At 42.5% G+C, this 14,261-nt stretch overlaps 1 protein-coding gene across 1 annotated transcript in view; it reads left to right on the plus strand.

Moving 5' to 3' along the window:
* RYR3 (ryanodine receptor 3) overlaps positions 1-14,261 on the plus strand; it is a 743,078-nt gene that overhangs the window by 259,444 nt on the left and 469,373 nt on the right. The window contains 2 exon segments of the mRNA XM_030213678.1: positions 1,959-2,122; positions 8,305-8,470. Coding sequence (XP_030069538.1) covers positions 1,959-2,122; positions 8,305-8,470 — 330 coding nt within the window.

Here is a 14,261-nt window from a genome sequence, read left to right on the forward strand (position 1 = left end):
ATCTGTTCCACCATGCTCAAACTGCCCCATCTCCCAAACAACCCCCTGGACATGCTCCATTAGTTCCCAAAATGTTCCCATCCCTTAAACTACTTCTGCAATTCCTCTACCCTCAAACTACCCCTACCCTAAAACTACCTCCCAGTAACTACCCCAGAGCTTTACCCTCAGAAATGCATAGCAACAAACCGCACACAAGAGACACAGATGCACACATACAGGGGTCGTAAATAATTTATTCAGGAAATCCTGAAAACCCGACTGGATTACAACCCTAGAGGACCGAGGGCAACCCTGGACAACCCTGCTCCAGACATTCAGTGACGGGCCGTGTTCGGGCATCAGCATTGAATATCCAGTGCTAAGTCAAACTGATATTCAGCTGAGGCCTGCTTAAGACACTTATGGAGGCCCCAGCTAAATATCAGCCAGGACCCACATAAATATAAAGTACTCCCCTCTCCACCAATCCTGATCTCCATTCATCCTCTCCCTCTCCCCCCCCCCCCCTCAGACAGTACATCCTTTACCAGACCGCTCCCACCCCTCTCAACCCCATAGACTCCCCCAAGCTTACCTTTATAATTGGTGGTGTAGTGGGGTCCTGTGGACAAGAGTGATGCCCATTCACTCCTGCCCATTGTGGCTTCTTACACAAAATGGCTGCTGGGACCTCTAGCCGCAATGGGCAAGAGTGAGTGGGCATCGCTGCTGCCAGTTGGACCCCACTACACCACCAACTATTATTGTAATGCTCAGCTGCTGCTCTAACCACTAAAGTACTCCTCCACCTGCAGTGTTTGAAAGTAGGCACATTGTAGTTAAACAAATAACCAAATACATTTAATGTAATCAGAAAAGTCACTCGTGTACCTTTATAGTGGAGTGGCATTATAGAAAGGACGTCCAGCTCTGAGGACGTCTGAGTCAGGATATAATTAATTGGATATCCATTTGACATGTATTTTAGGACAGGATACAGCCTGTTCTAAAATACATTCAAGATGGATGTCCATGTGATGGATCTTACAAACTGAAGTATCCAAATTATGAATGGGGGAAAACAGGGGACATACATGTCAGTGTTGCATCATAGGAATGTCCATCTTATAAAATGGTCACACAGACATACATGTAGAGCAGAGGATTAGCCTAATGGTTAGAGCAGTGGGTTAAGAAGCAGGAGCTCTAGGTTCAAAATAATTCCACTTCAGTTACTTGTGATTGTTTTTTTTTAATTGCGAGCCCTCCAGAAACAGAAAAATACTTACCGTACCTGAATGTACACCACTTCAATAGCCTTCAGGCAGGTGTCTTATATATGCAGGTACAGCAGATAGTGTTCTGTCTCTGGAGGGCTCACAATTAACAAACAAAAAGAGCCAATCTGAACCTGGGTCCCTTGGTTCTCAGTCTACTACACTAACCATTAGGCTACTCCTTAGATCTGCATGCTGCTCTGTTTACCTGAAGCTGCCATAGAGCCTAGTATCCATTTCTGGTTTCACATTCAGGGAACAACAACCACTGGAGGATTAAGGAGGTGACATGCCTTAATCTCTCCAGTGGACAGCTGCTCAATCAGAGCACCTCTTTGCAACCTGGATGTGCCAAGTACCTAGTCTAAATAACAACATCCTTCTTTTTAGACATGGACGTCCCTTCCTCTTCTGTGATCAGAGTTGGTCGTCCATATTTTTGCCCCTCCCTAATCTCACCCAGAACATACCCAGACCACACCCCTTTGCAATATGGATGTACTACAGTGTTAGATGCCCATATCCAGGCTTTATAAAATTGGACATCTATATGTCAGTTTTTAGACATCCAAAACAAGACTAGAGTTTTAAAATAGCCATGTTCTATTAGAGTTTTCTAGGCATAGCTGTAAAAAGCCTGTGACCCTGATTTTTAAATTCATTTTTCTAACTACTTATCTTTGTCTTCTGTTCCTACAGTGCTATTACTATTCGGTGCGAGTCTTTGCAGGTCAGGACCTCTCCTCTGTATGGATTGGTTGGGTGACTCCAGACTATCATTTCTACAGTGATAACTTTGACTTAAGCAAGAACTGTACAGTGACTGTCACCCTAGGAGATGAAAGAGGCCATGTACATGAAAGGTTGGTCCATCTTTTCTCCCACTGGTTCAGTCAGTTATCCTAGATAACTCACATTGCCAACAGCAATTTTTTTACAACTATCTGCTTCACATAGTTGTTTGTTTATATTGAAAGACATTAAAGACAGGGGCTTAGCCAGACTTCAAGGTGGGAGGGGGCCAGAGCCCAAGGTGGGGGGGCATATTTTGATCACCCCCCCTCCACTGCCTCACCACCCACTGCTGCCACTGTAACATCTTGGCGGCGCGGGTCCCCAACCCCCGCCAGCTGAAGCACCGTCACCACAAATACCTGGGGACCCCTGCCAGCTGAAGACTTCGTCCAGCACAGGTCTCCGGTGCTGCCGCATTGTCTGCCCTGCTCTCTCTTCCCCTCACATCGGGCACGCTCCTTTTAGTGAAACTGAGCATGCTCAGTTTCACTAAAAGGAGCGTGCCCGATGTGAGGGGAAGAGAGAGCAGGGTAGGCAATATGGTGGTGCCGCCACAGACCAGCGCTGGATGAAGTCTTCAGCTGGTGGGGGTTGGGGATTCTTGCCAGCCAACCAGGGGCCCAGAGCAAATTTGGGGGGCCCAGGCCCCCATGGCCCCACCTAGCTATGCCACTGATTAAACATCTCCAGCAGGCCCAACCTTCTTTTGTTTGCCTGTGATTATTCAGGGAAAGGTATAGTAACACTGTGCATTTTTAGCCAATAAGCACATAAGATATGCCATGCTGAGTCATCATAATACTTGAGTCGCTGTCTCTGATTTCATTGATTTATATGCCTGGTTTCTTTCCTATGATCTATTGTAGTTCTTTTCTTTTATCTTTTTATTTTGTCATTTTATTGGTTTGTTAACCACTTTGCCCTGTCCATTATATAAGGCGGTTTATCAAGTTTCAAATCAATCAGTCAATCAAGTCCAACGCCCTATTTCTGAAGATGGCCAGTATGGATCATTAGGAAGTACATGGTAGATCCCAAAGAATAGATTTGTTTACTGCAGCTCCCTCCCAAGGATGAGTGATAGCTTTAATTGTTTATAGATTCTGAAGCACTGAAAACATTTTCTTCCTGACTCCAAATATAGCAATATTCTTACAATCTATGGACCTGCACTTTTCATCGACAACTGGATATTTTTTTTTCTAAAAATTTGCATCACTGAAAAATAGGCAGATGAAGTATTACACCCAGAGCATAAAGGTTGCAGTATGTGTGTAAATGTCAGTATTCTAGTTATTTATCTGCATTTGTGAATACATATATGAACGCTTAATAGTAACCTGGCTATTCTGTAAGTACCAGGAGGAAATAGATCTTCACTCAATGAATAGTTAAGCTCTGGGACGCTTTGCTGAGGATGTGGTATCAGTGGTTAGCATATCTGGAATTAAAAAAGGTTTGGACAAGTTCCTGGAGGAAAAGTCCATAGTCTGCTATTAAGACAGACACGGGGAAGCTACTGCTTACCCTGGGATTGGTAGCCTGGAATGTTGCTATTAATTGGGTTTTTGCCAGGTACTTGTGACCTGGATTGGCCACTGTTTGAAACAGGATACTGGATTAGATAGGCCATTGGTCTGACCTAGTATGGCTAGTCTTATGTTCTAACACATGGGCAAAGTCTGGGCAAACTGTGGAATGGGGTGCATATTTACACACATAACATATAGAATACTAAAAGTTACATGTAATATCTCCCAAATCTGTATGAACATTTACACTAACTCTTTAGCTGGTATAAGTGCTCACACCTAAACACATATGCTTATATATATCCGGTTATACTAGGATTCTATAAAGCAAAGTAGGCACCTATTTTCCCTTACAGAATAGGCCTGAAATACATGCCCCTTTATAAGATTGCCTTTAAAATGTGCTTTTCAAAATAAGCTGTCCTAGAATCAGATTGAAAATCCAGATTGTAAGGAACAGATACAAAGTCCTGGTACTATGGACTGCCTCAAAAACTGAAAGTTATCAAGGATCACATTCTATTCTATCAGTTATGTAAATATATTTCTGGATGCTATTGTAAGTCATAAAGATTAGGGCTGAAGTGTAATATATATTGTTGTTATCTTTAATTACACTGTAAACTACTTTGGATATATAAATGTAAACAATAAAGAAAATGATAAATAATGAAAGGACCTTAATGGTTAACATCAGCAGTCAATCATATAAGCCTTTTTCCCAAAATTTGCACTGGCTATTAGATAACGTTTGGTTGCATAACAAAGTATCTAATCAAACGTTACCAGTATAGGTTTAGTGCTCCATCTTTGGAAAAGGCAAATATTTACCACCAAGGGAGGGGGCTGGTTGGCAGAAGAAATACAATATTCACTTCCTAGCAAATTAACCAAAGTGATTACAGCTGTGTTAATACAGCAAACCACAGAGGCTCGATAATATAGTAGCAGATACACGATGAACCAAATATTACCTCCATAAATCAAAGAAATGATTCTTTATTGGTATACCCGACATGGCCATGTTTCACTCTCAGGCTGCATCAGTGGTACAATTATATATATCAGTCACAGAATAAAACAGCAATTAATAATTAAAAACCGCACAGTATCTCTCACACAGCAGTACCCTAATATTGTGGCTAATATATCTTGATTTTCCTCTTTTCTAATAATAAACTACTCATACATTATTCAATTTGCATATATTATCATCCAACTTATTCAAATAAATACAATAACCAATACAAAAATTGAAAAAATACAAAACATATTACAAACAACAAACAATACCAAACAGATGATGTCCGACGCTGTCCTTGTTTTGAGTCTATTATCAAAAAGTTCCTTCCATGATTCGCTCACTGAATATCACATTGAACCATTGTAGTAGGTCATTCGTAAATCCTTATGCACAAGGACCGATGTACCAGTAGTTGAAAATTTCACTTAACTGAGTCAAAAACACTGTATTCCCAGTCTCAAATTATTCACAGCTGAATCGGAAGTCCAAGGTTAGACGAATCAATCACTGTCGCACATCAAGAGAAAGGTATGCCAAACGCTCCAACAGACGAATCACAAACATTTCTGGTCCCAACACTGGCCGTGTTTCCTTCATACTTCAGGAGACCTTATATATTAAACATCATACATAATTACTCGTTTACTCATCCACACAATACATCCAATATAACTAAATACACAAACAAACTATCTCTTAACAATACCTTATACGACCTCATATCACCATTGGGCACATCACACTGAGCAGTAGCTCCCGGTATCAGGACGTCATATCCTGTGTCTTACACAGCAGTACAGCATACAGTGGGGGAAATAAGTATTTGATCCCTTGCTGATTTTGTAAGTTTGCCCACTGACAAAGACATGAGCAGCCCATAATTGAAGGGTAGGTTATTGGTAACAGTGAGAGATAGCACATCACAAATTAAATCCGGAAAATCACATTGTGGAAAGTATATGAATTTATTTGCATTCTGCAGAGGGAAATAAGTATTTAATCCCTCTGGCAAACAAGACCTAATACTTGGTGGCAAAACCCTTGTTGGCAAGCACAGCGGTCAGACGTCTTCTGTAGTTGATGATGAGGTTTGCACACATGTCAGGAGGAATTTTGGTCCACTCCTCTTTGCAGATCATCTCTAAATCATTAAGAGTTCTGGGCTGTCGCTTGGCAACTCGCAGCTTCAGCTCCCTCCATAAGTTTTCAATGGGATTAAGGTCTGGTGACTGGCTAGGCCACTCCATGACCCTAATGTGCTTCTTCCTGAGCCACTCCTTTGTTGCCTTGGCTGTATGTTTTGGGTCATTGTCGTGCTGGAAGACCCAGCCACGACCCATTTTTAAGGCCCTGGCGGAGGGAAGGAGGTTGTCACTCAGAATTGTACGGTACATGGCCCCATCCATTCTCCCATTGATGCGGTGAAGTAGTCCTGTGCCCTTAGCAGAGAAACACCCCCAAAACATAACATTTCCACCTCCATGCTTGACAGTGGGGACGGTGTTCTTTGGGTCATAGGCAGCATTTCTCTTCCTCCAAACACGGCGAGTTGAGTTCATGCCAAAGAGCTCAATTTTTGTCTCATCTGACCACAGCACCTTCTCCCAATCACTCTCGGCATCATCCAGGTGTTCACTGGCAAACTTCAGACGGGCCGTCACATGTGCCTTCCAGAGCAGGGGGACCTTGCGGGCACTGCAGGATTGCAATCCGTTATGTCGTAATGTGTTACCAATGGTTTTCGTGGTGACAGTGGTCCCAGCTGCCTTGAGATCATTGACAAGTTCCCCCCTTGTAGTTGTAGGCTGATTTCTAACCTTCCTCATGATCAAGGATACCCCACGAGGTGAGATTTTGCGTGGAGCCCCAGATCTTTGTCGATTGACAGTCATTTTGTACTTCTTCCATTTTCTTACTATGGCACCAACAGTTGTCTCCTTCTCGCCCAGTGTCTTACTGATGGTTTTGTAGCCCATTCCAGCCTTGTGCAGGTGTATGATCTTGTCCCTGACATCCTTAGACAGCTCCTTGCTCTTGGCCATTTTGTAGAGGTTAGAGTCTGACTGATTCACTGAGTCTGTGGACAGGTGTCTTTCATACAGGTGACCATTGCCGACAGCTGTCTGTCATGCAGGTAACGAGTTGATTTGGAGCATCTACCTGGTCTGTAGGGGCCAGATCTCTTACTGGTTGGTGGGGGATCAAATACTTATTTCCCTCTGCAGAATGCAAATAAATTCATATACTTTCCACAATGTGATTTTCCGGATTTAATTTGTGATGTGCTATCTCTCACTGTTACCAATAACCTACCCTTCAATTATGGGCTGCTCATGTCTTTGTCAGTGGGCAAACTTACAAAATCAGCAAGGGATCAAATACTTATTTCCCCCACTGTAAGTCAACCTGTTAGGGAATAATTTCTACGATTTATGGTAATAATGTTTGGTTCATTGTGTATCAGCTCTGTTAATTGTATCTCTCTCAGTACAGTTTTCCACCATAGGTGCCCAGTATAAGAGGCTTGGGAAGGTTAAGCCTCTTCAGACTCAAACATGCCCTTCCCCACCTCCCTCCTACTGCCACCCGTGCTGGCACTACTGCGGTTGCTTCTCAAGACCAGCAGCAGTGGAGGCTAAACAACAGTAAACAGTCATGTGGCTGCACCCTTTATGCGCACAGCTACCAACTCTGCTGGTGACTGGTCCCATCCCCTCCAACACTGATTTCCTGTTTCAGAGGGGGCAGTACCATCAGAGTATTAAGTTCAGTAATAATGGTATCATCTTTTATTTTTCTTTTTTTACTCAGGAGAGGCTCTATTATTATTATTGACATCCATCTGTCTGTCCATCTATGAATAGGGGCACTAAGATAGACACACACTCGCAAATATACACACATATACATCTCTTACAGCACCAATCACCCTAACAAGGCACGCTTGGCTATGGCTTTTCACATCTTGGTATCGAATAGACATGCATGAGTTTTGAAGAGGAGGAAGGGAAACACTCCATTTTGTCATAATATTAGAATAATTCTATAAAGAAGTTGCCAACATTTAAGAACAAGAATGCATATAAATGACCAGAATACTGGCATACACGCACTCGTGTGCACATACACAGGTAAATGCCAATCCCAATATTCTGAATCCATTCTATAACATGGCACTCAAAGGTAAATGTGCATCATTTGAAAGCAGGTGAACACATGGGTAGAGTCTGGGCAGATAATTTAGGTGTGCTTTTTAGCAACCTAGGTTCAAGCTTTTACACCTGCTCTGTGGCTGACAACATAGTCATGCCTAAATTATATGTGCGTATTTTAGTATTTTCTAAAGGAAAGGAGGTGTCCTTTAGGCGCCTAAATATATGTTCCCCTTTATAGAACCCCCCCCCCCCCCCCACCAGAATGCACCTTTCAACTTGTTTTTATATCAAACTCGTCTAAGGAAATCCATTTACTTTCTTTTTGCTTATAATTAATATAAAAATAATAATGAAACTGTTAAAAGGGAGCAATTCAGGAACAGGAAACAATCTGTGTCTGCAGAATTAGAGAGAGTTGAGTGCTTGGTCATAGGATAGTTCAGAAGAGAATGACATGATAACTCAATGCTACGTTTACCTTTTTTTAGGTTCTTCATGATATATTCTCCCTCATCCTCCTGTCCTCTTGTTTGTTTCAGTGTGAAGCGCAGTAACTGTTATATGGTTTGGGGAGGAGACCTGTCCACTGGCTCCCAAAGATCCAGCTGCGGTAGTTCGGATTTAGAGATTGGCTGTCTGGTGAATGTTGCTACTGGAGTATTATCCTTCACAGCAAATGGGAAGGAGCTGGGCACCTACTATCAGGTCATTTAACATATTCATTTTATGTTTGAATGTCTTTTAGTGATTTTTCAACACATACAAATAATGGCTGTAAAATCAGATCGAACTGCAGCCACAAAATAGTAAAGATAAAAATGCAGCCAGCTGCCAAAAACTACACATCTCCTCATCCGCTAGCAACCCTCCACACCCCCACCCCACCCCAAATTAAACCCTTCCCCCCCGGTAAAGGAGCAAAGTCCATTAAATTAAACATCCAGATCTTTTAAAATGGTAGAGCGTAATTGCGGGGAGAGTGTGTCCAGATAGGGCGTCCAGAGTTTGAGAAACCTATGCTACATCTTGTGTCCTTGCGCATCCACTGAAAGGCTTTCTATATGTAAAAGCTCATACATGTGGCAGCGCCACTGGGTCTTAACATATTCATTTTAATACATTTTTAACACATTAGACCCTTAAGACACATGTTAATTTATTGCACACTAAGGGCTCCTTTTACTAGGATGTACAAACAATTAGTGTATGCTAAATGCTAAGAAGCTCAATATATTCCTATGGACTTCTTGGCATTTACTCCGGGATTCTATATATCACGCCTTAATTTCTGCACAGAAATCAAAGCGTATTCTATAACAATGCGCGTAACTCAATTAGTTAACTAGTCAATCAGTCCTGTCAATTGGATATTAACAAGCAATTATCAGCACTAATTGGCGTTAATCGAGATTTACATGCACAACTCACTGAGCGTATTCTGTAACAAGGTGTGCCTCAATTCTAAGTAGTATAGTTGAAAAGTGGGCATGATCATGGGCGGGGAGTGGGCATTTCTAAATCTATGCACATTGTTATAGAATACATCCACTCTGCGCTCAATTTAGGAGTCAGGATTTACGCCAATTAAAACGACTTAAATAGCTGCAACTAAATTTGGTTGCATTCAGAGGTGCTCGGTGTATTCTATATACTGCATGGAAATTTAAGCCGATTTTATAAAATATAGGTGTACTTTAGAAAATACATAGTATGCACATGTGAGAATAATGCACACATGCATGCATTATCGGAAAAATTACTTACTCTTCCAAATGCACTATTTTATAATAGTGTGCACTCTTTGTGAATAATGCATTCTATTTACTACACAGGAAACATCCTGAAATCTGTTAGGTTTTTTTTTTCTCCTGCTTTGGCCAAAAAACACAAAACAATGAATGCATATTGCTAATTTGTAGTATACTTTCAAAAGGAAAAGAAAAGGCTTAGGAGATCACAATGCCTACCGTATGTAGTTGTCTGTTTGTGTTTCTTGTCCTGCTCACACCAAATTTTGAGGACATGATGGGGCACATGAAAATTTGACAGAAGTGTATTTTATTTCCCCACATCCAGGCATATGTAGGGACTATGTATTTGCATATCCCAGAAAGTAGATTCTATTAATTATAACTAGAATTTCTTCTTCTGGCATCATTGATAATTTATTAGCAAACATTATGCTTTTATATGCAAGTAACAATTGTAACATGATACAATGATCTGATGGCGATGGGGCTTCTCAGATTGTATGTCTTGCTTGTTCTTGGAAACTTTTCAATTTTCTTTCTCTAAGAAATTAGCAAAAGCAGAACTAGACAGGTGTCATCTCTATATCTCTCTCATTTATTTGACAAAATCACTGGAAAATCAGTATTTTTTATACCATGAGGTAGTGCTGGGTTGATGGGATTGCAGATTTAGGAGCCTTATCATCATCATCATAATTTATTTACTTCATGCTTGTCTAATTAGAGAGCTTAAAGTCTGTCACAAAGGTCAGAATGTTTAATGTTTGTGGTGAGTATACAGGCCCTATTAAGATTTATGGGGTCTAGTTACTAATGACATACAGTGACATAGCTAGGACTGATTGGGCCCCAGGTGGAAAACTTAAGATGGGCCCTTATAACACACCATCATATTTTCAAAGCACTTAGCCTTCCAAAGTTCCATAGAAACCTATGGAACTTTGGAAGGCTAAGTGCTTTGAAAATATGCCTTTCGGAACATCTCTCCCGAGATAGTGGGTACTGGGTGGGGGAGGAAGAAGAGAACCCTCAGAACTCCAATAACAAAACCATGTAAAAAAACAAACACATTCCAGACCTATATAGAAACTACCCATCCGATATTCAAAAGGGTTTAACTGGGCAGGAGAGGCCCCCCCACAGGACCAGTATTTCTCCATTCCCCTCCACATAGGTCTGGGATCTCTCCCTCCCTCCTCTCCCAGATCTGACATCTTTCCCTTCCTTGAATCCAGCATTTCTCCCTCCCCCCAACCTCCCTCCCAACGTCCTATGGTTTCGGCATCTCTCCATCTCTCTGCCCATATCCAAAATTCTCCCCACTTATGGTGAGTCGCTGACAGTGGCACTGGGGCTGGGGCTTTCCCTCTGCGTGTCCTGTCCACAGGAAGTTGAATCAGAGGAGAGCAGGAAGAGAGGATCTTGTGTAGAGATTTTTAAGACTTCTTTCATCTTTTCAATCCAGTCCTCATCTCCAAACCTTCTTAAAAATGTTTGAAAACAGAACAACTGTTAATAGAAAAACTGACCTACTACTGTTTGTATTATACTGTTCTGAATCATCACAAATGTTTTCTCATCCTCTGACACTAGTACAGGTTAACCTTTAAAAAAAAGAAAGAAAGAAAGAAAGAAAACAGAATGGGCTGGATTTGGATTTAAGATAAGCACCAACACGTAATGTAGAAGTCCATTTACCAAGCTGCATTAAGTAACTAGCACAGGATATACTGTGCAATATCGTGGACCTGTGCTAATGCTATCACGCATTAAAACTAGTCAGTGTGGTGAAAAAACCCCATGCTAGTTGTCACAGGCATGACAGGGGTGCAGTAGAGCATTGGTTGGCTGTGACATGACTTCCAATAGCGTGGCTGTACTTAAGCCACTTCAAGGATGACTCTCAAACAGTAATACCACCTATTTTGTTCAAAGGATCATATGCCATTTTGAACCCTGGTCAGTCCTGGGGCAGGAGTAGAGGAGAACCATTCCCGCCCTGGTCCATTATAGTGTCTACTATTTTTACTCTTATTTCTATCTATCCCGGGTCAGGGTGAAATGGAGGGTCAGACTCTCTGCTGGGGGCAGTGTCAGTGCTCTGGGAGTGGCGGGGGGGGGGGGGGGGTGTTATGGGAGAGGATCAGACTGGTGGGAGCGGTTGTGAGTGCATTGCTATGGCAGGTTTTTTTCTTTTTACTTTGGGCCAACACCACGTTTCATGCTTTGGTAGATATCATGGATGCTCTTATGCTATGTGCCACTGCATATAGGGTCAGATTCTATATATGGCGCCTAAAATGTCCGCGCTGTAAACATTTTCGCCTAAGTGTATTCTATAAGCGGCACCTCGATTTAGGTGCAGTATATTTAATATGCTTAGTTGATTTCCCAGTGCTTAAAACTACACTCATCCATTTACACCAACAAAAATGTGGTGTAAATCCATGCATGCAGTTTTACACACACTGGGCCATATTCTATAACAATAGGCATAAATTTTGGAATTCCCATGAAATGCCCATTTCCCTGACTACCGGCCATAGCCACGGCTCCTTTGAACTGCACACTTTAGAATTTAGGTGCCGTTCATTACAGAATCCACTTGGCGAGTTATGTGTGTAAATTCTAATTATTTCCAATTAGTGCTCATTATTGCTTGTTAAGTGCTGTTAAATACACTGATTGGCTTGTTAAGCCAATTAAGTTACGTGCATTTATAGAATACACCTGGATTTTGGCACGGATCTGTAGGCTTGCTATATAGAATCTGGCAGATGATGTGGCGTCCATGTGGTAGGTGTATGCCCTGTGCAGTAAATGCAGGGTAGTTTCTGAGCATGCCATCTACATTTTTTGGGTGGACTTGCAGAGTGGAAGAGTAGCCTAGTGGTTAGTGCAGTGGCCTGGGGAACTGGGTTTGATTCCCAATGAAGCTCTTTGTGACTCTGGGCAAATCACTTAGGAGCCATTTTACAAAGCCATGGGAGAGCTAACACGTGGGTTGTGTGTGCTAAATCAGCATTACTGTTGAGGTAGCACATGCGCCTGGCAGTTATTCTGAGTTTGGCATGTGCCGAATCCCGCAGTAGAAGATATTTTTCTATTTTCTACCTTGGGGCCCTGTTTATTTGTTTGTTTGTTACATTTGTACCCCACACTTTCCCACTCATATCAGGTTCAATGGAGCTTACATAGTAGTAAGATTAAAAAGTATAATGGAGAGAATACAGTCTAAGCTTAACAGAGTAAAGGAAATGTGTAGATAGGTAACATTATAAGGGAGAAGGGTATAAGAGGTAGGAGGAGGAGGAGCTAGTTTTAGGCTAGATTGAGATAATCAGGTGATAGGGTTGGGTAAATATAGGGAAAAATTAGAGGAGGTGTGGTCTGAGACATTAAAATTGTCACAGGGTCAGGTGAAGAATAGGTGGGTACAAAAGTTAGGTCGTGGCGTTTGGATAAGCCTCATTGTTTGCAGTACCGGCCTGGCCATCCTACATGGCCCAGCTCTCTATCATTCTAATACAAATTCAGATTCCTAATTAACTGAATGGGAAGCGGAGGGTGAGTGGGGAGCAAAATGCCTCATTAACTCAGTCACTGGCAGAAATCTTGACTGCTGCTGCATGAGAACATAAGAACAACCATGGAGAGTCAATCCAAGGTCTGTTGAGCCCAGCATCCTGTCTCCAAACTGGGTCACGAGTACTGCAGTGGTCATTCCTGGTTCTCTTCCTACCTCTCCCTCCGCACCTTTACTGTTCACTCTGGTGGATCCTCTTCTACTTCTATCCCTCTGCCTGTCGGCGTACCTCAGGGTTCTGTTCTTGGTCCCCTCCTCTTTTCTATCTACACTTCTTCCCTTGGTTCATTAATCTCATCCCATGGCTTTTCCTACCATCTCTATGCTGATGACTCCCAAATCTACCTTTCTACCCCTGATATCTCACCTTGCATCCAAACCAAAGTTTCAGCGTGCTTGTCTGACATTGCTCTCTGGATGTCTCAAAGCCACCTAAAATTAAATATGACCAAAACCGAGCTTCTCATTTTCCCCCCAAACCCACCTCCCCGCTCCCCCCCCTCCCCCCGTTTTCTATTTCTGTTGATGGCTCTCTCATTCTCCCTGTCTCCTCAGCTCGAAACCTTGGGGTCATCTTTGACTCTTCTCTCTCCTTCTCTGCTCATATCCAGCAGACCGCCAAGACCTGTCGTTTCTTTCTTTACAACAGCCGTAAAATCCGCCCCTTTCTTTCCGAGCACTCTACCAAAACCCTCATCCACACCCTTGTCACCTCTCGTTTAGACTACTGCAATCTGCTTCTTGCTGGCCTCCCACTTAGTCACCTCTCCCCTCTCCAGTCAGTTCAAAACTCTGCTGCCCGTCTCATCTTCCGCCAGGGTCGCTTTACTCATACTACCCCTCTCCTCAAGACCCTTCACTGGCTCCCTATCCGTTTTCGCATCCTGTTCAAACTTCTTCTACTAACCTATAAATGTACTCACTCTGCTGCTCCCCAGTATCTCTCCACACTCGTCCTTCCCTACACCCCTTCCCGTGCACTCCGCTCCATGGATAAATCCTTCTTAGCTGTTCCCTTCTCCACTACTGCCAACTTCAGACTTCGCGCCTTCTGTCTCGCTGCACCCTACACCTGGAATAAACTTCCTGAGCCCCTACGTCTTGTCCCATCCTTGGCCACCTTTAAATCTAGACTGAAAGCCCACCTCTTTAACATTGC

This window comes from Microcaecilia unicolor, chromosome 9 (assembly GCF_901765095.1).
Source record: "Microcaecilia unicolor chromosome 9, aMicUni1.1, whole genome shotgun sequence".
NCBI lineage: Eukaryota > Metazoa > Chordata > Amphibia > Gymnophiona > Siphonopidae > Microcaecilia > Microcaecilia unicolor.